The 27,448-nt window shown below is 47.3% G+C and overlaps 1 protein-coding gene across 5 annotated transcripts; it reads left to right on the top strand.

Moving 5' to 3' along the window:
* The first annotated feature begins 1,106 nt into the window (after window positions 1-1,106).
* On the top strand, window positions 1,107-27,444 carry GSN (gelsolin). 5 transcript variants are annotated; one of them, XM_055719980.1, is made up of 18 exons: window positions 1,173-1,231; window positions 1,707-1,766; window positions 15,053-15,254; window positions 16,238-16,392; window positions 17,510-17,671; window positions 17,884-18,033; window positions 18,319-18,408; window positions 19,318-19,450; window positions 19,906-19,994; window positions 21,114-21,329; window positions 22,163-22,296; window positions 23,079-23,169; window positions 23,620-23,790; window positions 24,714-24,888; window positions 25,158-25,282; window positions 25,802-25,879; window positions 26,588-26,648; window positions 27,126-27,444. In XM_055719980.1, the coding sequence occupies exons 2-18, from the start codon at window positions 1,734-1,736 to the stop codon at window positions 27,293-27,295; spliced, it is 2,235 nt and encodes a 744-aa protein (XP_055575955.1). In that variant the 5' UTR covers window positions 1,173-1,231; window positions 1,707-1,733; the 3' UTR covers window positions 27,296-27,444. The 5 variants fall into 5 exon arrangements, with proteins under 5 accessions (XP_055575956.1, XP_055575955.1, XP_055575957.1 ...); XM_055719981.1 differs by lacking the exon at window positions 1,707-1,766 and having other exon boundaries at window positions 1,107-1,231; XM_055719982.1 differs by lacking the exon at window positions 1,707-1,766 and having other exon boundaries at window positions 1,178-1,316.
* Window positions 27,445-27,448: the final 4 nt, after the last annotated feature.

Here is a 27,448-nt window from a genome sequence, read left to right as displayed (position 1 = left end):
ATGTCCCAGACCGCACCACTGGTTTATTATGATGTTCTACACTGTGTTGTAGAATGATGTTTAATTAGTGACTATAATCTATAAGGAGACTGTACTACAGGCTTCTTGGGCATATGCTTGTGTATGGACATACCAATACTTGCATGGAAGCGTATGAAATCAAACAAGAAAACTCACAGAAGAATTTAAATCCTTAATATCTGGGATTTTAGGAAGATGTGACAGAAGCAAATTTGTTCATAACAGCTGAGAGTTTGAGGGAAATATTTGCCAGTCAGTGCAAAGTTTTCCACACCACAAGGAAAACCCCAGCTAAACGGCAAAAGCAATCGATCCGAGCTGGGTGTCTTTCCCAAGAGAGGGATAAAGCCAGGAAAAAGCCCGTAACATCCAGAGCGGAGAGCAAACCCCTGCGTATCTTAACGTGCTGGAGTCACAGGTGTGCAGCAGCCGCGGCGCGGGATGAGGCGGGAGGTGCCGGCGGGAGCGAACCCGCGCTGAGCCCTGCCGCCCCCCGCCCGGGCACCGCAGCCAGGCTCGGGGTGGCCCCGCGGAGTCCCCCGCCTGCTATGCCTCGTCTCCTGCAGTGCCGCCCGGTTTCGCGACGCGAAGCCTTACGGCGCCGCTGGGGCGCCCGGGCCGCCCGCGTACAGCCACGGGGGGCGGCTGCCTTCGCTCGGGCGTTCCGTGGGGAGCGGAGGAAGCGCAGGGCGGCCGGCCGGCCCGCGGGGGGAGCAGGGGGCTCGGGGGCACCCAGCTCTGCCGGTGGGGTGCTGAGCCTTCCCCCAGCCGGGCCGGCCCGCCTTGGCGCCCAGCCTGCCCGCGCCGCGCCGCCGGGCTGCCCGCGGCCTGTGGGAAACGAAGGGCCGCTGCCCCGCGGGGGCTCCGCGGCGGCGGGGGAGGCCGGGCCGCGCGCGGGCTGAGGGAACACGCGCCACAAAATGGTGGCCGAGGGGCCCGGGCAGGCCGAGGCACGCACCGGCGCCGGGGAGGCCACCGGCGGCGCCCCCATCCTTTCGGGCTTCGCCGCTACGGGTGGCCCCGTGCCCAGGGGCGGGCCAGGCCGCCCCGCCGGCCGTTACCGGCCGCTACCGACCGCTACCGGCGGCCGCGCCCTGTGGTGGCGGGGCGGGGGCGCGGCGCGTCCCGCCCCCGGGGCTGCCCTGCCCCGCCCGGCCCGGCCCGGCCCCGCTCCCGGCAGCTGCTCCTGCCCCGCGAACACCGGCACCAGGTAGGGCCGGGCCGCGGCGCTGAGGGGGAGCCGCCGCCCCGGGACCCCCGGCAGCCGCCCGCCCGGGCCGAGGGAACGCCGCCAGGTGCCGGGCGAGGGGCGGGGGGCACGGCGGGGGCGGGGGGGGTCGGCGGGGCGTTGGTGTGAGGGCGGCCGGGCTGCGGGGCCCGCGCCTGGCAGCAGCGCGGCGCCTCGGGCGGGGCCGCTGGTGTCCCCGGGCGGGCCGAGGGGCCGCGGAGCCGCCGGGCCGGGCCCCGGGAGCCCCAGGGGGACTGGCGGTCGGGGCCCCCCGCTCCCCCCGGCCCGGCAGCGTAAAACTGCTCCTGGCAAAACTCGTGCCAGCCCCGCCCGCGATGGGGACAGCGGGGGTTTTGTTGGCTTTGTTCTTTGCCTGGGGGAAGAATGTTTGCAAGCTCTGTTTGAAGAGAAATTCAAAAACTGTGGACACTTAAAACGTATTTAAAATGTTTCCTAGGAAGAGTGTTTTAAAAAAAAAAAAGTTATGGGGATGACTTGTTTCAAGGAGGCCTCATTAGTAAGTAGATCCTCTTTGAATAAAACTGCTTTGAATGTTATTTGCTTTTGGATGTAAAAAATCCGCCTTTGCTAACAAGGACGGTACTAGCATTGTTTCCCCTTAAGTCTCTTATTTTTCTTACTGATTGTTACAATTTCTGTTTTCCACTACCAACTTTCTGCATGATGCAAGTTTATCAGCAAAAAAATTTCCTCTGCTGGGGTATGGCATGGCTCAGCTCAGGGCACCCACTCGGCAGTCAGATGGGGAGGGCATTCCTTTAACATCTCTCGTCCTTTAGGTTTCTCAAACTGTTTTACAGAATACTGTCTAACATCCGTCTGGGCAAGCGAAGCGAAACCCAGGTACCAGGGAATAGGTCTGGTGCAGCCTTGGCTATTGCAACTGGTTTCTCTTATCTTGTCCGTGAGCCAGTTTATTCCGTAGTTGCTACTACAGAGGTGAGAGATGGAGGTTTAACCCACACCACTAGCAGAGCGCAGCAGGAGTTGGCCCTGTTTAACCTCTGCGCCATGGGATGGCTGCTGCCGCGTCTTAGCCCCCTGCCCACCCCACTGTGTGCCCGGTGTCTGGCTCTGGGTTGAACTTGGCTGCTCCCCTCCCAAGCAGGTAATGAGAACGCTGGCCTCTGTGCTTATGCACCAGCCCTGGGTGTCAGCATTATTTTATCTATATCATCGACGGGCCCCATCGCAGGACTGACTTGCTGGAGTGGTGAGAAGTCCAGTTCCATGGATTTCACCAGAATTCAGCCTGAAGACAGGGCAGGAATTGTAGTTACACCTCATCAGTGACATAGGTGGATGGTGAACTTGAATGTTAAGTGTTTAAATACAGGGAAGGATTTTCCAGAGGTTGCCTGAGTGTTTAGATAACTGTTTTAGTGAGAGCAGAGTACCAGCAGTATCCTCAGGAGAATGTCTCCTGCTCTCAGAAGAGCGGAGGCTTTCTCCATCTGGATGAAATTCCAGTGCTATAGGGAAAACACTGGGGAAATTGAACAGCGATCAGTCTTTGGCTGCTTCTGAATGTCTAAAGGGTGACAAGGCAAAAATGCTACTGCTAGTTTCAGCTTTGATTTTACAGGCACAAATCCAGCATGTTTGTGAATTTGTACCTTTCATCACCAAAGCAGGGATGTGAGATAGTGTTCCACAGTCAAGCTTCATGGTTCTGATAACGTTGCCAATTGCTGCCAGCTCTAGGAAGTCTGGCTGCCTGACATGTTCCGTTACAAGGCTGTTAGTGTACTTTTGTGAGTGCTTCAACCACTTATAGAATGCAGAGTGTGGTCAGCAGTGTCACTGAGTGCCTCTTCTGTGGAAGAGGTAAGACCCTTCCCACAGGACAAGAAGCAGCAGCTAGCAGTTTTTAAAGACCCATACTGAGCCAGCGCTTCTCCCCACCCCAAGTTTGGTTAAAATAACTTTTTGTTGTAGGCTGGGTGTTTTACTGAGTCCTGGTGGGAACTAAACCATTCTTAAAATAGCACGGTGGCGTATTTTATTACTCAGGATTTGTATCTGTTTTCAACTCACTTCGCAAATACAAGCTTTCCATTTTAATTCCAGCCTCCGACATCAGTGTTGCTACTGCCTAGCCTGTATGCTACAGAGGGTGTTGGACAGGAATAGGCAGCTTCACAAACAGTTTCCCCGTTTTGCTTTGGAATCCTGACATCAAAAGAAACAGGTTTTTTTCTTTTTTTTTTTTTTTTTTTAAATGAGCTGAAGTGATCAAGTTGCAGATTGGTTGTTGTAAAGCGGAACGTGGTTAAAGACAGATATAAAGTCGCTTGAGTACAGTAACTACTCTCTGGGAAGAAGCAGTTGCTCTTGTTCTTTGTTCGCTTTCACAGCACTTAGGAATTGCCACGTGAATAAGTTGGTTCTGAATAAGTCTCTGCCTGATTGTTATCAAATGCTTTTCATGAGAACGCAGAAGATTCAGAAGATTCTGACACGGGCAATTTGTCGGTAACAAGTTGTGTATTGTTTCTGTTGATTAGTGGTTGTCTGATTCTCCAAACCAGGTATTTGATATCCCTTCTAAAAAATTAAACTGAAAAGAAAATTGTATATATGGTTATTTTATATGTCCACTTGTAATCTCTTTTGAATCCTTTTAAACTCAAGACTCAAAAAGCGTCTTGTGCAGTGGCTTTCACAGGTCACTGCAGTTTTATGTTAACAAGAAAACCTCAAGTTATCTTCTTTTTGTGCAGCTTATCTCTTTGTGTACCTCTGTCAAGTCATTTGTTCTGCTTCTCACAGCATTAGTTCGAGTCCTTGTCTTTTCAGTCTTTTAATCACTTCAGACACTAAGATGACTAAGGGAATTGGAAAGAAATGTTCTGGATGATTATTTCTTTTCCCATAAAGGTGATAAACTTGCTGGAGTTTGCAGCTACGAGCCACGATGGAACTATTTTTCCCGTATCAGGCACAAGCTCCCTAGGTGGAGATAGTGCACAGCTATTGAGCCTAAAACTGTGTTGTGTCAGTTTGTGAAGTATTTTTCTGTGGGAGGCTCCACAAAACAGTAGTAGTGTGCAAAGGCGATGCAGGCAGATACAGTCCACTGGGCACAAGAGCAGAGAAGCTGTCATGCTGGTTCATCAGTATCTTGTCTCTGACCGTAGCTCACAGCAGATGTTTAGACAGAGGAGGAGAATGGAAAAATACACGGTCAGTTTTCTCAGGTCTATCCTGGTGATTTCTGGCAGTCAAGAACTGTTGTGATTAGGGATTTCCTGAAGTGAAGGTTGCTTTCAGATGTTTTTAAAGGAAGGAGAATAAAAGTAAATTAACTGGTGATAAGGAGTGTCTGAACAGACTTTATATGCACCAGGCCTGGACTTTAGAGATACATTTATGCTTCTGCCTCATCTTGGCTTCCCAAGAAGTCACAGATGTTGGCAAATTTCCAATATTTACATTACGTCCTACAGTCTTCAGCTTCCTGATAGTAAAAGTACACTGATTGCCAGAGCAGATTCATCAGGCCTCTTATTAGCTGTTTGGCACGCTGCTAGGTGACTTTTTCTGTACACGTACCATTATGTTCATACCCTCCAGACACAGCCACGCTGCTGGTACGTGCTGCTGGTAACAGTGAACGCTGCTTTTGCTGTAGCACAAGTCCTGTGATGTCCATCACTGGACAGAGGTGCTCAGAGTATCGTCTGCTGATCCAGGTGTGTGTCCAGGGCACTGGAAGAGAGCTGCCTGATAATATGTCAGCATCAAATCCCACCATAGAGGAAATCAGATCAGACAGTGTTCATAAGATGTCAACTTCTAGTATTTCACGCTTGTTCGGTGAAGGAAAGCATGGTCAGAAAAGTTAGGAAAGGAGGCCTTTCACAGTAAGCCTCTGACTCTGCAGGATTGCCAGGTGTTTATCTCTGATTATCCACTGATGATGCATTGGCAAGGTTAAGGAGAGCTCTGACATTAATGGAGTTAAATAGAGCTGTAGCAGCTTTTTCCTGGGGTGCTTTGCCTGCTTGGCAAACTGAAAATGCCAGATCGCTGACAGCTGAGGGAGCGTGGTGGTGCCGCTGACGTTGGAGTGGTTGATTTGGTTGGTATTCTGGAGACTCCTGCCTGTTCACACTTCCCTCTGGAGAATGACCTGTATTTTAGTTTGTCTGCTTTTCCCCACTTTGGGATGGACTGGAACTTAGCGAGTAACTGCATCCTTAGTCAGGATATTCAAAGCAGGTTGTCCGTTTTTTTTTTAATCAAAATTTGGGATGTGATGATGACTGGGTGGAAGGGTTGGATGGTGTGGAAGGTTATGGTTTTTTACCCCTTTTACCTGTTTCACAGTGTTCTTTTCTGACTACAGGCTGTGTTTATGGTCTTTCCCTTCCTTTTCTCATCTTTTGTACCTCATTCACCTCCCACAGAGAACCTGAAGAGCTGGAACTGATCTCAGCTGATGTCCCGGTACAACTGGGAGAGGGAGAAACAACTGTCTGTATCAGGAGCTAGTCAGTCAGTGGGATGCCATCCAAAAACAAAGTTTAAACATATGTTATTTACTGAATGTTTCCACACACAGTAAAAATACAACTACAATTCAAAAAAGTGTCTTTAAGGAGGAGATGAATCATCCTGGGATCCTTTGGGGCAGAGAGAGGCTGCTTCGGTGAGAGGTAGCACCGTTAGGACTTCCCCTCCTTTCAGGCTGTCTTGCTTTGAGAATGCTTGGCGTTCCTCAACACTGAAGCCTGAATCCTACTAAAAAGAAAAGACCCCCCCTCTGTTAATGGCTTTGCTATGAGGAAGAAGGGTGTGAATTTGGCATGTGTTTATGGCATTGCCCTCGTGGCTGTGTGCCCTGTGGGTGCAAGCCGGGTGCTCCTGCCAGGGCTGTGGGGTTCTGGAGCTGAAAACAGCCTTCCTGCAAAGTTGTGTCCCTTCAAGCCAGAGCCGTTAACACGGTGGCCACCCCTGCGTATGTGAGGAGAACTGACAGCAAGGTGGGCAGGGGAGCTCTAGTAAGTCTGCATGTCTCCACATTGATGTGTTTGGAAGCAGGTGTTTGTGAAGAAAACCACTTCGTGTGAAATGGGGGAGTCCTGTCTCCTCCTAGTGCTGCTGAGGAGGAGGATGGTGGAGACGTGCAGAAGCTGCCCGCACTTGTGCGTGCCGGCTGCGCGGCTGGAGGGAGCTTTTGATCGTAGCAGCAGGTCTGTCTGTTTTGCTTGTCAGCAGGTAGGCGCAGGTACCGAAAACCTACAGCGGCTGTAACTCTCAGCCATGCCTCGTGTTCTGATCGTTGTCCCTGATCTGGAAGCAGCACTTTGCTTTTGAATGTGTATTAAGTGAACTAATTTCTGTTAATTCTGAGTTGTCCCATGTGGAGGTTTTTGAGACAGAAAGGTAACTTCTCTGTGGAATTGGTCTGGAGGGCAGGGGCTCCCTGGGGTGGTTTCGGTGCAGTGACCCTGGGCTCCTGCTGCCACAGCAGCGGAGCGAGCCCCGGGCGGCAGTGGGCTTGCTGGAGGACTTGACCATGCTGTGCTGCATCAGTGCGGTGTACCGCCACATTTCATCTACGTGCTTTCATATCTTTTATGCTCAACCCTAATATTTGCATGTACTTGCATCGGACATGTAGCAGTGGCTTATTGTAAGTCCTTTCACCCAGTCTCCCATGTCTGATGCTATGCTTACAGTGCAAGACCATGTTTCACGCTTCCCTTTTAGATTTGTTTTAGGCCATCTCTTCTGGTTTCCGCCTCTTCTCTGGTAATAGTGTATTACTCTGTTCTTCTTTGGGTTATGGATAAAGGATTGAACAGGCTTCTGTACTAGGGAGGGCTGTGTTGGCTAATTCTCAGAGGATTGCTCTGAGGGTTTGCATAAAGTTGCAGATGATTTCCCCTGCACACAGTCAGGACCTGGTGACTGGAGGAAGAACATCTGTGTCATTTCCCCGCAGCTGACCACAGGCATGTCTCCGCTGTGTCCATCAATGTGCTTTGGCTGTCACCACCAGATCTCTCTGTGGGACATAATGGGGGGTGGTAGTCCTATTTTAACGTACTGGATTATGTTTTATGGGTTATATAAGCACTCCCTTAAGATGTCTTTTCAGGACAGAACAATGATTTGCATTTGAGTATAATTCAGGATTCACTTTTGCTCACAACTGAATGTAAGTAGTCGCTGGTTTCCACTGATCCGTACTTATCTATGCTGTGTGTATTTAAGTGCATGATTCAGCTCTCATGTATGCTCTTAGGGTAGGGCTTTTAAACAGCTGATTGTATCAGCAGATTTTCTCTGGGTGTGTTTCAGATGGGAGACCTATGTAGTCTCCGAAAGTTTCTCCCATGTAAGTAATAATCTTCCTAATTTACATCATTGCAACTGAGAAGAAACTCAGGCTTTTGTGTTAAGTTTTCAGCCTCGGTGCATTGGGCTGAACCCTCTCTGTTTACCTCGTGGATCATATTCAAAAGATAGAGAGGCCAGAATAGAGCTGGCATGACTCATAGTGCAAATAAACAGCTGGAAAAAGTGAACAATACTCAAATCATCTGGGTGTTCTAATTTGCCAAAGTGGTTTAGTAGGAATTTTAACTTATGAATGCAAAAGCCTACTTGCCGGTTGTACAGATAATGCTGTACTTTGTGTCCACGGCTGTTGATCCGAGTTCTTTTTGGAATCAGATGCGTATTTAAATGAAGGGGGAAGCTGCTGGAGGGACAATGCCAGTCTGAGTTTTTCAGATTTGTGGCTGGCTGCATCTGTTAAGATGTAGCTGCTAGGAATACTATTAACTGTGCTGCTTCTCTTACAGAGAACTGAAATAGTTGATGGAGTCACCATGGCTAGGGTGGGAGGAGGCAGTTCTGTGCTAATTTTTTCTTGTCCCAAACAAGCTTTGTTTACTAGCTGCTTCCAAGGATGGAAGGAAAGGTGTTGTTTTTAGTTTTATGTGTATATGAATTTAGGGCTGTCTGGAGACTGGAAACAGATCTAATCTATCGTTCTAGGTATTTTTCAATGCATATCACCTTGGCAACAAAGCTGAAGTCCCACCAAATTTATTTTCAGTGGTTTACGGAAGAGTTAGTCATAATGTATACTGTTTTGGCAAGGACGGTATAAGGAAGAGACAAGTATTTCTGTTTTTGATATGCACTGTCATCCGCTGTTAATAGTGTGCTGAGCTGTCTTCCTTTCTCTGTGTTATCGTGTCTTGAGTTTTTTATTGTCAGTACTTGAATCATTCTGTGGCGTTCACTGTCGCAATCTTTGTAAATTCATCAGAGTTTTTATGAGTTGGCAAAGTATCAGAGAAAAGAGAAATGGCTACGTGGGCAGTCAGAAGGTATAGATTCTCTTCAAAGTGTAGAATCAGCTAAAACTGAAGCAAGCAACAACCTTTATTTGTGGTACATTTTATCTCTTCAGTGTCATTATTTCAGACAGTGATCTGGAGAATGCAGCTCTTACTCTGGGAATGTTACTCTCTCAAGTACAACCTGTTGATTTCGTTGGGATTGGTCACGCTGGTAGGACTGTACCATTTTGCCACCTGCAGAACACAGTGACTTACAGATTTCCCGTTGTTGCAGCAGAAGTACAGTGGTGATGTACATTTAATAGAGGTGGAGGCATGCTGTGAGACAAGGGAGTCTTTTCTTTTCCTGAGGAGATATTATTTCTTTGGAGCTGTCCATATTCTCCAGGCAATTTTTGGCAAATAAATAGAGGAAAGGAGAGAATTAGCTGGGTGGAAATGCAACTGTTTGCCCCCAAGGTACAATAAGGATTGGTGCACAAGAAGCATTTTTCTAGCATGAATCTTGTGTGGATACAGACTCTACTAAGATTTACTGTTCTCCCCATATTTTAAAAATGCAGTCTGTATTTGCAACTTATTTTGCTGCTCAGTATTATCCATTAAAATAATAAACACAGCCTTTGCCATCTAGAAATACAGAAACTGTTCCAGAAGTAAGCAGCAGGTGGTTTAGGTACTCCGTGGTGTAACATTATGTTGGCTGCAGACCTTCCTGCGTGGGTTTTGTTTATGCAGCAAGTTTAGACAAATTATCTGAGCCTACCACGAGCCAGACACTGGAGCTGCAAATGAGAACAACCACATGGCGGTCTGGCCGACCACCACTTATTTCACAGTCTCATTTCAGCCAAGGTTGCCTCAGCAGCCCTGTGTAGGTAAGTCCTTGCTGTATTTCTGGGTATATATGGGTGTGAACTGCCACAAATTAACTGTAGCTCTAAAAAAATATTATGCTCATTTTTCTCTTGTAAGTGCCCAGTTACTGAATAAAAGCTGCAAGGAGAGTAAAGTGTTGTACAGTGGCTTCTTGAATGTGAGGAGATAGAGTTAGCTCTCTGATGCATTGTGAGACAAAAGAAAATAAGGCCCCTCACCCCACAAGCACTGTTTCTTTTAAACCAGGGTTCTGTTAATGTAGTCATCAGAGCTCTGGGTTTCTCTGTTTCGTGTAAATACTCGTTTAAAATTGTTCTTTCCTTTGCAAGACATAGACCCCTTTACAGCAGAGTCTATTTAAATGAACCGCTGCACTTATTTTCTTTTTCACCCACTATTTCTACCAACAATTTTCCACCTCTTCTTTTCTGATTGCCCCTCTTCAGTAAGTATCTAGGAAAAAAAAACCCCACCCAGAAGCATCATTACTTCGCCTAAAATATATACGTGCTTTTCATGCTCTTAGAAGCATCGGCGTACAAAGTGTTGTGAGGAAAGCCCCGTAAGCTAATATTTGCTGTGTCATACAGAGGAACCTGCTACTAAATATTTACACCCATTCCATTGGGTTTAATCTTGCTTTACTAATTAATTAACTTACAACCGGTTAAAATATTACCATTACTGTCTTGTGTACTTTGTGTTGTGGAATACTCTGGCAATACCAGAAGTCGGAGGATGTTTTTGTTGAGCATGTGCATTCCTTCAGCTTTGGTAAAGCTGCTCTGAATGTTTGAGGTTGAGTCGGGATCAGACTGGAGCTTAACAGAGTAAAGATTTTTCTCTCTTTCCCCATTCCTCCCCCTCCCAGCACTGGATGATATTGTCTTGTAGAAAGATAACTTTGGATAGTATTACATGCTTTAGGTGGTGGTAGGTGTGAAGGTGGGATACTATATTTGATGTGGAGGAACTAGGTACTAATTATTCCCTTAATGGACTTTGCAGTGCGGTGAGGTTCGGTGAGAGTCTGGGCTCTGTGCATACTGGTTTTTCTTGAAGGGAACAGGACATTCCTTTCAGGATAGCTGTGCTGGGCCACATCCGAGCAGTGCAGAGCTGGGCACCTTCTTGTTAAAAAAATTTCAGAGTAAAGACAAGTGGTGGAAGTGCTGATGGCATTGGTTTGTGAGGGTGTAGAGTGAGTCCGTGACAGAGGAGTGGGAGGCACAGCCAGAGGGATGACTGTAAAGAGCATAAATGGGAGCACTTAGGGGAGGAGGCAAATAACTGTTTATTACAAATCACAGGGTGGAAATAGGAAAAGTGTTTTGGGTTGGATACCAGGAGAGAAAACTGCTGATCGGAGGTGGTGGAGGCATCAGCTGTCAGGGCTTCCAACAGCACCCTAGTGGAGAGGGTGCACAGCAGGGTGAGAACGTCGGGTTTGCAGAGCAGGGAGGCTGCGTGGTCTCTCTGACTTTTCTGGCCTTTCCTCTGAAAGAAGCACCTTCCAGCCTCAGGAAAATCATTCAACCCTTCCCTGAAGAAACAACCTCTAAATTTTGCCGTTGGCCTGTGAGCCAGCCGCAGACCCCTGCAGTGTCAGCATCCCTCATGTACCAAGTCTCACGTTTTGTGTTTGGTCGGTAGGGACTATATCCCTGGAATTATTCCTATAGGCGGCTCTCCATTCTGCAGTGTTCTCAGCTAGGCCTGTCGCAGTTGTGTTAACTGCACATCTGGATACCATAATAGTTGTTGTCTTCCACTGTTTGCTCAAGCCATTGGACTTCTTTTCTTAAGTTCTTGTTTTCATAATTATGCAACCAAGTGTTATTTAGATGATCCATCTGCACTGAAATCCTGTATTCCAAGCCTTTTCCTTGTTTTCCTTAAATAACTTCCCTTTGCATAAGATGTTGGCTCTCCATCACACCCTTTCTGTGGCTATGCTGGACAGTTTTTATTAACATCAGCTTGAAATATGCCTTTTCCCCATGTCTCCAATAGGACACCCTTTTGGATAGGGTCCTGGCAATCTCATCTGGCATACGCCCGCGATAAAACGGCCAGAGCACATCTTTCGGCGCCCTGATTTAACAACGCAACATTTGCTGACGGCAGTAATAAACCATACCAGCTGTTGGAGTACATCGCGCTTACTCCCTTCAGACACACTTCAGATTAGTTTTTACCAAGGAGGTCTATAACACACAATTTATTCATTGTAGCCCTCTTTCCCTCTTTTGCTTCTATTTACATTCTGCAGCTAGTTGGCAATGCGAGCTTGGACTGAGGGCAAAGTTTATAAAATGCCAAGTTAATTAGAAGATCCTATAAAGTGTTTTTCCACAGTATCGTGTGTGCTTGTGAGGATATATCTGCAGATTCCTGTATATCCTAAAATGGGATGCTGACAGAGAAGACTACCCTAGGTCTTTTCCCCGTCAGTCTGTGAAGTTTGCCCAAATGCGGCACTATGTGCGTATTTTTATTAGTAAAAAGTCCAAAGTATTTTTCCATTTGGAAGGGACCCATCTCTTTCTAATGTTATGCAATTTAGTCATCCTGATTTGGGTGTGCTGCAGCTGCAGAAGCCTTTCCCAGCTGGTTTCCTCAGAGTCAGAGTTCTAACAATCTTTTCACCGGGTCTTAGACCTCTGACACTCTGAACTTCCTTCACAGAGATCAGAAATACCATCAAGACTAAGACATCGTTTTTATTATCTATTTCAGTTTGAGAATTTTCAGTGACATTTTCAAAGGTATATTAACTATATCAGTTTGCCAGGGTGATATTTCAAAACAAAATGCATGTTTGGATGACAGAGAAGCAGTGTGTTGTAATGAGAGAGAGAGAGAACAAATGGTCTCGTGGAGAAAGCACAGACGAAGTGAGGTCTGCTAGATCCTTCATGGAAGTTTTGTGGTGGAATTCAGTGAGTGGAGGATCTGGCCCCTTAGTTAAGCGTCTTTTGAGAGATTCTGAAAGTGGGAACTTCAGAGTGTCAGTAATTTATCCCTGGGAGCATTAAGAGCAAAAGAGCAGCAGCACAACCCCATGTAGGCATTAGGTAGGTTCCTCCTAGCATTCTTGTTTGACCCTCCAGTACGACCGCGTACCAGGGAGCCTGACTGAGGCAGGTCTCCGCGCCTCCCTTGGGCAGTGTTTGGCAGATGCTATCTCACAGGCCCTGCTGGTTGTACCTGCAGGAGCCATTCCACCGCTGGTGGGGGCACAGGGCTGCTCTGTTCCTGGGGTGCCACAGTGGTAGGTTTACTGCTCAGTTTACTTACTGCAAACACGTGGAAGATGTGATAGGTTGGCTTGCTGAAGCGTGAGACGGTTGGAAGAATAAGCTCTTTACTGGTGGCAGATCATTGATACGCTACGATCAGCCACGCTGTGTTGTAATTCCATGGAGCAGAATAGGTTTGACGGCTGTTACATTCCTGTCACAGGGTCTTGCTACACCTTCGGAAATAGTTGGTTGTGAAATTATTGAATAAGTTCTTATTCTGTCACAGACTGCTAATGCCCTTTTGCTAATGTGCGCTGAAATACATTGGTCCATCTCAAACCCCTCCAGACTGTATTACTCTGGTAGTAGCCTGTGTGGAGGGTGCATTTGGGCGCAAGACACACAAAGCACGTGCTGAATTTTACATCTTGCTCGGACAAGTTCAGAGAGATGAGGCCGCATTCCCTCCATCCTCAGGTTACTCAGTTGTATCTCAGTGCTCCTCTGTTCTTCTCATGTCCAAAATCCCTTCCCTGCAGCCTGTGCCATCTGGAACAGCCTCCCTGTTCCTCTGTGTCTCATCAACTTTCCAGTTCTCAGCTGACAAAATATTGTCTCTGTTGCTGATGTCTCTTAATTTCTTCCTCTCTCGTTGGCCTTGTGACGAGCTGTTTGGCTCGTTGGAACATAATTGCGCTGTTGGCTGTAATGGATAGCATATTGTCTTGACTTACTGCCTGCTGGGATTAAGTGTCTGTAAATGGCTGAAGGAGTCTCTAGACTTCCAAGAGGACTGTTTGCACAAACACGTTACGCCCCTCTATTGCGGAGGGGGTGGATGTGTTTGTCCCTGATAAAAGATTGGCTTCTGTGGTTCATCTCCACTAGCCAGGAGGAGGAGGAGGGAGCTGGGACTCCCTGCAGCCGCTGCAGAAGGGAGAAGCCCAGTTGCTGTTAGAAATGGGCAAACGGGACTTGAGTTATATTTTTCTCACCATCTTTTGTGTGGTGGCTCTGAAGCTGAACTCTGTTAGCTCCATGTCTGTTGCAGGGCTCGGATATGTTGTTACAGCAGCTGTTGTGCTTTCAGCTGTGGTAAGTGATTAACATCACAATTAAAGATTGAAAAACTTCTGTTTTTCAATGACTTTTACAAGAGAGTTTGACTCTTCTCTTTGTAAAGGGTTTGTCCAATTTTATAGTGGGAATTTGGGAGAAACGAAGCCAGGCTGACTGGAATCATGACGATAAAGTTCTTTATTTTCCACCTTTGATACCTGATTTCAGCTTAGGAATCACTTTGGTAGCTAACTTGCTATTTTGCTTTCTAGTTTGTAACATTCTTTATTTCTGCCTTGAAAGCTGAGCATATTGTACTTTTGTCCATCAGCTACTGTGAACTACCTTCTTTGTCAAAATACTGGATGCTTCTAATATAACTTTTAATTTTTTCTTCCTTATTACCTGATACCACTCAAAGGCATGCTGTAATATACAGACAACCTTCCTTTCTCAATATGACAGAAACGTGTTTTTTTTCTTGCAGCATTACCAAAGTTAATTCTTTTATATTATAGCTATAGAAAAGTGTTCAATATGTTTGTTAGAAGAATGGATTGCCTATTGTTAATACATTCCACAAGTATGATAAAACACATATTAAACCAAAATGGCCATGTCCTTAGGACAGGGTGTTGTGTATATTGGTGTATTTCCTGTAAGGGGGCAGTTACACAGAAATACTGAAGTAACATGTCAGAACAGAAGAGATATAAGAAACCTGTTATTTTTTTTATCTAACTCTCTGTTGATATTCACAACATTTTCCAGAAAGAGCTGGCTAAGATCAGACAGGGTTTAGAAAAACTAAATAACGTTGGTGCAAGATGTGCAACGTGTATTGTTAAAAGGTTTATTTCCTACAGTCTTGAACATCATGCATCATTTATAGACAAGAACAGTCAGCAAGGGAATTAGTCTTTCACTTCTGTGTTGTGTTGAAAAGCTATAAGTTAGTAAAGAAAATACATAGAGTAAAATCCAGAGAGGCAGAAAAAAGAGAAATGTAGGAAAGAGTAAGTCAGGACTGAGCCAGGAAGAAGAGTTGATTGGAAGTAAAAATTAACAGTGATCAATTGAGAGGGATTTTGCACACACCCACACCCCCTACCCCTTTTTTTTTTTTTTTTTCCTTCAAAATTCAGTGCAAGAGCAAAAAGGAAACTTGCCACTTGTTGCCTGGAACAGTAGTGAAGAGATCAGGAGCAGTGTAATGTAAACACGTGCTTCCCTGCTCGATGCACATTGAACAATGCTCTCTGTCTCGCCCCTAGCCTGTCAGCATGGTGGAACACGCTGAGTTTTCGAAGGCTGGGAAGGAACCTGGCCTTCAGATCTGGAGGATCGAGAAATTTGATTTGGTACCAGTGCCAAAAAATCTGTATGGAGACTTCTTCACAGGAGATTCCTATCTGGTGCTGAACACCATCAAACAGCGGAGTGGGAACCTCCAGTACGACCTGCATTTCTGGTTAGGTAAGCCTGCTGGGAGTGCCCCTGCTGAACTGGGAGCCCCGGGTGAACCCCGTTCCTTTCACTACACCAGCTGTTACCCAAGGAAATAAAACCCTTGGTGTTTATTGGAATGGGTGGTACAGTGAGAATGCAATTTTGGGTGCATATAGTGCTGCTCCCCTTAATTATTTGAAATGGTTTCTGCAATAGTGAGTACAGCCATCTCTGTACCTAGAAATAGCTTTTCCTGATCAAGATGACAGAATAAATCCCTGTTCTCCGGAGGCTCACAGGGAAGACAAGATCTCACATGAAAGGGGCGGCCAACATCTTTCTGTCTGAAAGGATAAAGGTTGGTTGTTGTCCTTCTGACTCTCTTGAGTGTGATTTCCACCCCCACGCCCCACCTCCCCTGAAGTTCAGACCTCCTAACTGGCCTTCTGCCGCAGATCTCACCGGGTAACATGGCGAGGCTTTCTCCGCAGCCTGCAAAACTGAAACTCTGACAATATTGTAGTTTAAGCTGTGTGAGATACTTGCATGGTGGCTTGTCATCTCTGCCATCTGTCAATAGGTTTTCCACACCAAAGACCTCCAGAGAGCCTGGCAAACTGCTGTGGAACTGGTGCCCCACGAGTATCTACACCCTTCATAAAGCCTGATAATGTCTTCCCACAGATTTATCTCTCCATTGTTTGCTCCACAGCAAGTTTCCTTCCAAGACAGGGTGAAAAGCAAAAGAAAAGTGAATGATAGGTATCAGAGATGGCTGTGAAGCAGTGGGGCTGCAGCAGTTGTGATGGTACTGTAAGCCTGCCAGAAACACAGAGTTTATGTTGCTGTTTGAGGTTGTTATTAGAAAAGTTTGGAAGTAGCAGTTCTTGCAGACCTTCCTGGAAACTAAACTTCCCAGGAATCTGCTTTCTCCCTGGTGTTTTCACACAGTTTAATGTAGGGGCAGGAACCCTGCATTCCCTCCAAGTTGTCACCTTTTAATTTCGTAGGAGATGAAAGCTCACAAGATGAGCGTGGGGCAGCTGCCATATTCACTGTCCAGATGGATGACTACCTTCAAGGGAAGGCTGTTCAGCACCGTGAAGTACAAGGACACGAGTCCTCAACTTTCCTGGGGTACTTCAAATCTGGCATCAAGTACAAGGTAGGTGATGACTGGGTCTTTATACTACTGGTCTGAATCAAATTTGCAAGAAATGGCATCCTGCCCACTGCCCAGTTCTCAGAAGAATGGGGATTGCCCTTTTTCCAGTTGCTTAAAAACCATTCTCAGGCAGATGTTTTCAATGAGTTGGAACTGACAGGGTGGAGAACAGCAGATCCCAGTGGGAGAGCTTTGGCTGAATTAGTAATACACAAGCAAAGCCCTGGGAAATTTTAGGAATCGAGGCTTTGTTTTTTTTCGAGAAGCAGAGGAAAGAACAGTCCCAAGACGTCTGGAATGAATTTAAGAAACAGTGATCTGAGTTAATGGGAAACGCCTACCTAGTAGATTTAATTTATCCCCGCTTTCATAACAGAGTTTGACCTTCCTACTCTCTTTTTCTGTGCTTAGCCCACCTCCTCAGCATGTGTAATGTTTTGGTAAAGAGGAATAATAGTAGTGGGAGTTACTCTTCCATGCCATTGCAGTAAAGTGGAATAGAAACATACAGTCAAGAACAGTTCTGTTTGTTAGAAATCCAGAAGCACAAGGAAAGTGATATCAGGTCAAATGCTTGCAAGGTGCTTACATTTCCTCATGTCTCAGACTTTCCTAGTCTTTCTGTTTTGCTTATTTCCCGCTTTGTTGTTATTTTCATACATTTGAATTTGGTTGCCTTTTTTTTGAGGGTAACTGACATGAGTCCTGTTGCCTACATTGGTAAGTAATTCCAAGTGTCTATCAGCAGAGAGGGTGAATCTTGAAGCTGGGATAATTTCTGGTAGGCAGGATGTATAATACACATGGAAATACACTCTTCACCCTACCAGTCCTATTAAATCCTATTAATAAGTCAGCTTATTGTGATCTTTCTCAAATGTTGAGAACTCCAGCTGTGTTGTATCAGTGTCCCCTAGGCACGATGGGAATGGGTAGCCAGGATGTATTGATATATGCTACAAAAGCCCAGCCTGGGCAAACTAGCCGTCTCTCAAAGCTGCTGCTGCCCCTCTTTCCTGTGAGAGGCAAAAACTGCTCACTGATAGCAAATCAATAGGATTTTAATTTTTTGTGAAGCAACAGCACAAGTGTGAATTGTTCCTTTGTTTTCCTGTAGGCTGGTGGTGTGGCTTCTGGCTTCAGACACGTGGTTCCCAATGAAGTGACTGTGCAGAGGCTTCTGCAGGTCAAAGGCAGGCGAACTGTCCGAGCGACGGAGGTCCCTGTGACCTGGGAGAGCTTTAACACAGGGGACTGCTTCATCCTTGATCTCGGCAGTGTAAGTACCATTGAAAGACAGGTTTAGCAGACTTTCAGGGGCAGGAGACAGCTGATTAGTTCACATAAGGATTTTTTCCCCCACTGTGTTGAGCATTCTGAAACCCTGTTTAGCCAGTCTGACATCTTTCAGTCCCAGCTGTGCTGCCATCGTGTCTGGAGAGCGGGTTGGTATGCTCTGACAGCTGCATGGTCTTTCTCTTTTCCCTCCAGAACATCTTCCAGTGGTGTGGCTCCAACAGCAACCGCCAGGAACGGCTGAAGGCCACTGTCCTGGCCAAGGGGATTCGGGACAATGAGCGGAATGGTCGTGCCAAGGTCTATGTTTCGGAGGAAGGATCAGAGCGGGAGGAAATGCTTCAGGTTATTTGCTTTGTCCCTTTGTCTGTGCTGGAGGGGGAAGGGCAGTGTGTGGAGGCGTGGGTGGGATGGGTAGATGGGCTCAGGAGTGTGTGTCTTTACATACCAAGTGTTAGCGGATAAACACTCAATTCAATGCAGACTTGGTCCTCTGCACCACTAGGACATCAGAGTGTATTTTCACTGTTGTTGATCTAGAAGTTTCTTCTAGTTGTTCTTGTGGCTGGAGGGTCTGGGGAACAGAGATCCTTTTGGACTGACTGGTAACGTTTTTTCGCTCTCTCCCAGGTCCTGGGACCAAAGCCTGCTTTGCCACCAGGAGTTTCTGATGAGACCAAAGTTGATACAGCCAACAGAAAGCTGGCTAAGCTCTACAAGGTAACAAGAAACCCTGACAAATAACCTCATGGAGAATGGAGTGATCTTTGCGCAATTGGATGCAGTTGTTTCTACCTCACTCTGCAGTTAGCTTTTAATGAAGTTTTATGTGTGAACCTTGGTTGCTTACCCTGCGTACCCATATGCTTTCTATTGTCTTTATCACCACTTCTGATTGTAGTGAGACAGCTGGGACTTCCCAGGAATTTTTGAGGGAAAGGTGGAGTGTGAAACAAATGGGGAAAAGGGGGAGTTCTTTGTGTTACCGGGCTCATGTTAGGAAGATGACAGGAAAGAACTAGAAATAGTGAGCCTGAGAACTAGGATCTACCCCTTTCTACATCCAGTGAGCATCACAAAGGATGATTTGAAGGTAACATTTGACATTAGCTAGTCTAAGTGTAGAAGAAATTCCTCCCAAAAAGTCTTGGACGCTTCTCTACAGCAGTCTCTGGTAACGATGTGGTGAGCATCTGCCCAGATGGTTTGTAGTGTCGGCCTTTACCCCTTAGTGAGTGCAGGAGCTCAGAGTATTAAACCCACGTGCTGCAGGGAGGCGTATTCAGTTACCAAGACTGTCCCCTCCAGTTCTTGAATGCAGTTGGTTTGCATTAGAAGATATTTCTTGGCTGCTTGTGCACCAAGGATATTTACCACTTTGGATCTATCTTTCTTTGGTCCCAGCAAGTGTCTGCTTTGCTAAAAGTACTTGAAATCTTCAGAGTAAGTCTTACGTTTTTGTCACGCTGTTGCTGTGTCAAAGATATCCTGTTCGAAAAACAATAGTGCCTGAAGCAGCCAATGCATTCAAATTTATTTCCCTTCTACTCCCTGAGTTTTGGATTATGGCCCTGAAGCTGGAGTGGAACACAGGGTGCCGTATCTGATCTCCGTGCTGGGTTATTGCAGGTCTCCAATGGGGCTGGGAACATGGCAGTCTCCCTGGTGGCAGACGAGAACCCCTTCTCCCAGGCAGCCCTGGGTACAGATGACTGCTTCATTCTGGACCATGGCACAGATGGAAAGATCTTCGTTTGGAAAGGTACCGTAGGGATGCAGGTGAAGCTGCACATGTAGGAGCTTTATCCAGTTACCAGTCCCTGCTTCCTTTGAGGGGGGTTGGGAAGTGAACACGTGGTGGTGGTGGTGGTGGTGGTGGTTGTCAGGGCAAGTGTGGGTAGCGCTAACAACCTCAGAGAAGCACTCTCATCTGAAATGTCAGGTGCTGAGGTACAGGGTCTGCAGGGCAGAGAATTAAAGGGAGGGTCCTGGGAACCAGGAAAAAAATTAATACAAGTAGAAAGGCAATTGTGCTCTCCCAGCCGTCACAAAAGGCATAAAAGAGCTTGTACAATTGTCATTTGCGATTTGGCATCATGTAGCTGGAAGGCTGGGCCCTCCTACTGTGGCAAAAAGGAACTGCACCTGGGACTGTTTCTTCTCTGGGTATGCAGAACTTCTCAAAAGTTGATTTCTTTTCTCTCTTGATTTTTAAAGGCAAGAGTGCCAACTCTGAGGAGAAGAAGGCAGCACTGAAAACAGCTTCTGAGTTCATTGATAAGATGGGTTATCCAAAACATACCCAGGTAAGGGTGTGCGGCCCACCTTACAGCCACCCCCAGACACCGCTGGCGTTACTTCTCTGCCACGCAGGTCACTGACTCCAGAGCACGGCTCATGTGAGGTGGCACTAGTGCTCTTCCAAGCAGCTCCTGCTTTGGGTGACCTGCTCTTCTGCAGGGAGAGATCGCAGTTTGCTCCTGGGTTAACGCTGTCCTTATGATAGCATTTACCCCAGCACAACTAGTTTTTAACATGCCTTCCTCTTGGATACTGTGTTACCTGTTCCGTGACCTCTTTCCAGAGAGCGGAGGAGAGCAGGTGTAGATAAACCTGCCCTTCTTGTTCTTAGAGAGATGATTCTAAAGGCTTAACATCCCTTCAGCCTTCCTTAGAACTTGCCTGAGACAGACTCTGCATCCCTTGTCGTACTGAGACCCACGTTGTTGGTTGTGATATGTGGACCTTCCAGAGGCTTAAAGATAGCGTAACATTGGCTTGAAAGAAACAGCTGCCTTCAAACTAGTGGTCACAAGCAGTGAACAGATAGTTCAGGTGTCATTTCTCTCGGCAAAGCTCTGCCCAGTATGATAATAGCTGGAGGTACTATTGATTGTGGTGTCCGTGAGACCTGACGCTGCTCTTAATGCCCCGTCTTGGCAGCGAGCGTTTCACTGCTGGCATCTCCAAAGGGCTGTGTGGCGCGTGAAGGTACAGACTCAGGTTGTGGTGCAACCAGAGACACTTTATTGTACAGAGAAGCTCATATTTGTATCTCTGAGCCCGGTTACAAATCCCGGCTGTGTGTGCCACCAGGCTCGGGGCAGAAACCATTCATGCAGTTACATAGCTATGTATCACTACCAGCAGGCAGACACCTATTTGCTACTAGATAACCATGTTTATCTTTCTTACTTTCCTTCACAATATCCAGCTGTGCTCTCACCTGTGCCAGGTCAGACATTCTCCAGTCTCCTCTCATACATCTCTCTTCAGACCTTCCCTGTCCTCCTCTCCCGGGGCTGTGCCAGGCGATTCTCTGGCAGCCTGAAACCGCCGCTCACACGAAGCAAGGAGTAGCCAGAGCTGGGACTGTGTGGGGTGGGGGCAGGGCTGCTCCTGATGGGCTGGCTCATTTGTTTCAGGTCCAAGTCCTCCCTGAGAGTGGTGAGACCCCGTTGTTTAAGCAATTCTTCAAGAACTGGCGGGACAAAGACCAGACAGAAGGACTGGGGCAGGCTTATGTTTCTGGTCACGTTGCCAAGATCGAGAAAGTACCTTTTGATGCTGCCACCCTGCACACCTCCAAGGCCATGGCTGCCCAGCACGGAATGGAGGATGACGGCTCTGGCAGGAAACAGGTGAGCAGTGTCAGAATCCCTTTGGGAAGGTTTCCAGAATTGTCTTTGCTACTTGATGGCATCCCTGCAAGAGCAGCGAGACAAGTGGAGCCCTGAGACCCATCAACACAGCAGTTTCCTAAGTGCTGGGGGAATTTTTAACATCAGAAATACCAGCAGGGTCTTGAGAGTCCTGCAGCTCAGTGGCGTAGGTGAGCTGTTAATTTTGATGCCAGAATTTCCCTGGGGGCAATGCTTCACCCAGCAGTGTGGACCCAGATGTCTTCCTCATTCCTCCTCCTCCTCCTTGTTATTTTGGCTATTGCCATCACACGTGTGATGGGCGATAGTCTCAGCACCTGCCTCACGAGCCGGGATGCATGCATTCGCACACAGAAGCAGCGGTGGAGGTGGGCTTGGAAGGGCCGAGTGCTGTCCTGTTGGAGGACCCACGGAGGTCCTAGCCAACCGTATGCTTGGGAAAAGTCCCAGGTGAAGCCTAAAAGCTCTATTCCCGACTGTCTGACTGAGAGAAATAGTACCTGACCGTGTCAGGGGGCATCGGTGCTGGCAGCGCCGGTCTGCCTCGATCTTCCGCCGCGGTTCTGGTTAAATCCGCCCGCGGGCTGGGAGCTCGCAGCAGGATGAGCTGAGCCACCCGTGCCCTCCGCCAGGCCTGGCACAGGATGGGGAATGCCGGGCGCTGGGCAGCGGGTCCCCGGCAGGTGGGGCCACACGACTGCGAGTTCTGGGAGCTGAATTTGGGAAGAAAAGGGAACAGCAGCTCTGTCAGGGAAGTGCTTATTCTGCTGTCACGCTGCACTCAGAATATTTCTGCTTCTCTCCTTTTCTAGATTTGGAGAATAGAAGGCTCAGAGAAAGTGCCGGTGAATCCTGCGACGTACGGGCAGTTCTACGGAGGGGACAGCTACATTATCTTGTACAATTACCAGCACGCTGGGAAGCAGGGACAGATCATTTACACTTGGTAAGAAAGATTTCCTGACGCAAGTCAGGAAACACCGGGGCTATGTGGGGCTGAGAGTCGCTTCTTTGAAAACAGATCCCTGCTGGTTCCCACTTACAGGGGATCCTTGGGGGACAGAATTTCACCCTGGATAATATTCCTTTGCAAAGAAAACACTACTAGGGTCAGGAATGTTTTGTTTGAAGTGGGCCAAGATGGGGTATTACTGTGCTAGCATTGTTTTCTCTCCTCCTCGCCTTCCCCTCCCCCAGTAGTAGTTACTCCCTTCTTTGGCTCAAGCTCTGTTTCTTCTTGCAGAGTTCCTACACCTTTTGAGACCATTGTAATGAAGTTTTGACACTCTGCCACCTCGGCTGGTGGATTGTGACTGTTACATTCCCCCGACTGTGCCCTGAAAGAGGAGTTTCCCGGCAGGCAGCCTCACGGTGGTCAGCAAGTGGAGAGGGCATGGGCAAGCTGAGACCAGAAGGGATGCAGTCTCTAGAGGGGCTGCCCGTGTAGTTCCTGATAACGTGCCACTGGGCACGGTTTTAACTAGCTGCTAGAAAGATAAAGGGAGATAAGCACAGATTCTTCGTGCCTATTATCTAGAAAACATTCTTATCTTCCTCTGTAATCACTGTGTTACAATATAGGATAATGAATTTCTCCTTCATGTTGAATTAAGTGCTGCTGAGGTTTGGTAGCAAGGGTTTTCCTTACCTCCTCTTGATCTCTGTAAGGGGTGCGCATGTTGGGGGGAAGGGCTGAAAATAAAACACAATTTTTGCCATGTCTTTCAGGCAGGGCGCCGATTCCACTCAAGATGAAATTGCAACCTCTGCATTCCTCACAGTACAGCTGGATGAGGAGCTGGGAGGCAGCCCAGTGCAGGTAAAAAACCCAAACCCCCAAGTCCCTGCGGGAATAGATAAGGTTACGTGTACCGTTACAGGACACCAGTCTGCAGTGGAGGGGTGCAGGCAGGCAGGGGGACCCTCCAGCAGTGGTGTGGGTGGTATGAAGAGGCTGTGTCCCTAACCTAACCAGCTATTACACGAGAAAGTTTTACAAGTGGCCTGTATGAAACAGGAGGGTTTTTACATGTTTTTTCTTACCTCTGTGCCAGTGGATCACCCACCAATTCAAACGAAATGGCGATTGTGAGAGCTGGGTTTAAACGCTGCTGGTTTCGGGGGGGGGTGTTAGTACCAAGCGCCTGTGACAGCGAGGTGCTACATGGATGTTCCAGCTGGAGAGACGGTTGTAAAGGCCATTTCTAGTATATCTTTCGCTGCTCTTCAACAGCAGCTTAAAGCTGACAGCAAGTTTCTTTTTCTCTAGAAACGAGTGGTGCAAGGAAAAGAGCCTCCTCATCTGATGAGCATGTTTGGTGGAAAGCCCTTGATTGTTTACAAGGGTGGAACCTCGAGGGAAGGAGGTCAGACAGCACCTGCAGAGACGCGGCTGTTCCAGGTCCGATCCAGCACCTCGGGAGCTACCAGAGCCGTAGAGGTATGTGGAAAACCAGCCGGCTTGCATGGTGTGTGCGCACGTAGGCTGTGGTGGGATTGTGATCCCTTGGGACAGAACAAGGGCCAAATTGTTTGGGTTTCCATCAGAAAGCTCACACTTTGAAAACTTTACAAACTATTAAAAGACTCCTCTTTTCCCATGGATAAGTGGTGATAACAATTATTTTCCAATTCGTTTATAAATGTCCCCTTGAATACATTTAAGCCATTTTCTCTTAAGACCCCCCAAGATGCTGCAGCCTGCACCCTTTGACACTTTTCAAACACTGTTGAAAACCATGAGGACATGGCTATCGGACTTGTTCCCAGCCTGAGTGACAACGGTGCTGAAGGCAGAAAGTGCTCAGTGTCCTGTACGCAAATAGAACCTGTGCCAGGACATCTGTTTGGAAGAAAATGCACACAAATTTTGAAAGAAAACCCCCGCCCCGTGCAGCAGCAGAAGGGAGACAATCCTAGTAGACAGCTGCAGGTGAGGCAAGAGCTGGTTTACATCTGCAGCAACTTACTCAGTTGCTAGCTTCAAGGTGGCGAATCCTTGTTGACAAAGAGGAAATACATTAACGAGCAGCCTCAGCAGTGGGGATACTGCTCTGCAACGATCTCCCCAGCAAGTTCTTGAATCTCCTGTCATAACCATAGACTGGCAAAATGACACATCCAAGCATTCTTACCATAGGTAGTTGTAGATTACACACATACATTTATTCTTCTCACGTGATTAAGTCTAACTCATCACTCGGATACAGGCGAATGTACAGCACATCTTACAGCCTCCCGTGCCTGTATGGAGTCTCTTGCCTGCAGTTTATTCAACAATTGGTACCGATTTTTTATTTTGAAATAATGGGCTCTGTGTAGAGGACAATTACATCTGACACACGCAACGTTCTTTCTTTTCAGCTGGATCCTGCTGCCAGTCAGCTGAACTCCAATGATGCCTTTGTCCTGAAAACTCCCTCTGCTGCTTACCTTTGGGTTGGCCAAGGAGCCAGCGACACTGAGAAATCAGGAGCCCAAGAGCTGCTGAAGATACTGGGAGCTCGCCCAGTACAGGTTTCTGAGGGCAGAGAGCCAGGTGAGGGAGGCACAGTGGAGTCTGAGATCATTTCTGTGTAGCTGCGTGTTCTCAGTAATTATTTCGTGGATATTTTTGTCTCCCAGAACAAGGAAATGTGGACATAGGCACAGAGGGGCGTCTCCTAAGTATCTTTTAACGGCACGCTCATGTTTGTAGGCCTTTGGGACTTTCTGACACAGAAAAGTGCCTCAAGTCCTACCCAAACCGTACTGCTACTGTGGCTTCCATGAACAGTTGAAGCATCGGTCTCTCTTTCTCTTTTTCAGATAATTTCTGGGCAGCTTTGGGTGGAAAAGCTCCTTACCGTACCTCTCCCCGGCTGAAGGACAAGAAGATGGATGCTCACCCCCCTCGTCTTTTTGCATGCTCCAACAAGAGTGGGCGCTTCACCGTGAGTATCTAGAAAGACCGTCAATTAATTCAACGTCTACCTGACAAAGCTGGGAGAAGCTCAGCCCCCGCCTGCCCCGAGCCAGCTAGCAGGCTGCTGTCAGTGGTCCGCCTTTGCAGCGCTGCCTGCAGAAGGAAAGCAGCAGCACTGGTTTTCTGCAGAGACACCAGTGAGTCCTACTCTGCCGTTGTATCAGTGCAGCGACTTTCTGAAGCATCAAACTGGCCCTCCCCTGTTTGACAACCAGCAGTCAGGCTCCTCGAATTTTAACTCGTGAATCTTTCAAGTATAAAGAGGCACGAGTGCAAGCCAGTTTCTCTGTGTAGACAGACTGGTTTTGTGTTCTGTGGTCCAAGGGTGCTTCTGTAACACGGCCCGAGTTGCATGGTCAGACACCCCCCACGGCTAGCTTGGTGCAGCTCACCAACAGTGAAACTAGAGCCTCTGCGAACTGGCTTTCTTCTCTAAAGGTAAAATGGTGCCTGAAGCGTGTACTCATCTCAACCCGGTGTTTTCCAGATTGAAGAAGTTCCTGGAGATCTGACTCAGGACGACCTTGCCACAGACGACGTTATGCTCCTTGACACGTGGGATCAGGTATGTCGCATTTATTACCTAGTGAAGAGAGGAGCAAGGAATATGCTCAAATTGGCTCTAGACTGAGACCCAAATTACAGGAGCTGGGAGAGTTGTATTACTGAGCCCTTTCGTCTTCAGAACCCAGAACAGATCACCTCACTAGTGACACTGAAGAAAACTTACACCTGGAACTTGAGAAAAGTTGGTGTCCTGCTGCTGCTTGGGCGGGCTGAAGGAACAGGCTGTTGGGTATCGCGTGTACTCGCCCGGCCTGTACACTTCTCAAGGGCTGTATCCTCGTCGCAGCTGGAAGGGACTGGGAACCATCGTTAAAATTCAGCAGTTTAAGATACCGACGCGTTTTTTGTTATTTTTCAGTAACAGACTGCATAAATTGGCCACAAGGCAACCTAAGAGATGAACTTCGTATGTTTTATGTAAGAACTTTCAAACATCCGCTACTTTCTCCTGATGTTAAGCTAGTGTGTAATTTGTTCATCTATCTACAATTTATGTAGATAAAATGCAGTCACAAAACTTGTTATCTATGCTTGAGTCACACAGGTCAACAGTCCAGCCACACCAGCACGAGGATGTTCTTATTCTGTGCCGTGCTCTGTTCACTGAAGCTTTATCTAAATTACTCTTTCTTTCATAAAGAGATCGACTGTTGCTGAAATAAGCTGTTGGTTTTTTGGTTTTTGTTGGTTTTTTTTAAATATTTAGGTCTTTGTATGGATCGGGAAAGATGCCCACGAAGAAGAAAAGACTGAGGCACTGAAATCTGGTAATGTCACATTTTCCCTAACTGTTTCTTATTTCCCCACTATCTGATCAAAGGGAAGGCAATTTAATGTACTGAGAAACATACCTTAATCACAACATAAAAGTCAGTGTTGTGATCAAACAGATCCCATCTCTCCAGAAAGGAGGATCCCAAGGGTCAGAGTAGAGGTGCAGTACTCAGACACACTGTGCTCAACCCCCAGCTCTGAACACCTGTCCTCCTTGTGGGGGTAGGCGGGTGCAGGCTGCCACGGTATTACAGCATTTTATAATCCTGATGTCAGTTTTCTACAGACAAGTGCCAGTCTTCTACAGTTTATCAACACCTGTTAGAGTGAAAACTGTGCGTTTTCTTTTGTTTAAATAAACAATCTAAAATTGTAGCTCTAGCAGCCGCGTAGCCCCCAGTAAGCTGTTTCAGCTGCTGCTCCGTAAGCCTTGTACTCTAAGAGATTTCCTTCCCCTTGTGTGTTTTCAGCTAAAAGGTACATTGAAACTGACCCTGCCAGCCGCGACAAGAGAACGCCGGTGACCGTGGTGAAGCAAGGCTTCGAGCCACCGACCTTTTCCGGCTGGTTCCTGGGCTGGGACGACGACTACTGGGCTGTTGATCCTCTAGAGAGAGCAATGGCAGATGTGGACGTCTAAGGAACAAGTTTTTTCTTTTTTTTTTAATGGAGCAAGTTTAGTGCCTTCAGTGCCTTCAAGAGCTACTTCCTCCTGCAGGATGCATGTTAACGAGGCAATGATGTTAATAGCCAATTAGCTGTGCAATAATTACCGAAAACCAATCATGACCAG

This window comes from Falco cherrug, chromosome 9 (assembly GCF_023634085.1).
Source record: "Falco cherrug isolate bFalChe1 chromosome 9, bFalChe1.pri, whole genome shotgun sequence".
Taxonomy (NCBI): Eukaryota; Metazoa; Chordata; class Aves; order Falconiformes; family Falconidae; genus Falco; species Falco cherrug.
Note: the sequence above shows the minus strand (reverse complement) of the source record. Positions and strands in the feature narration are given on the sequence as shown.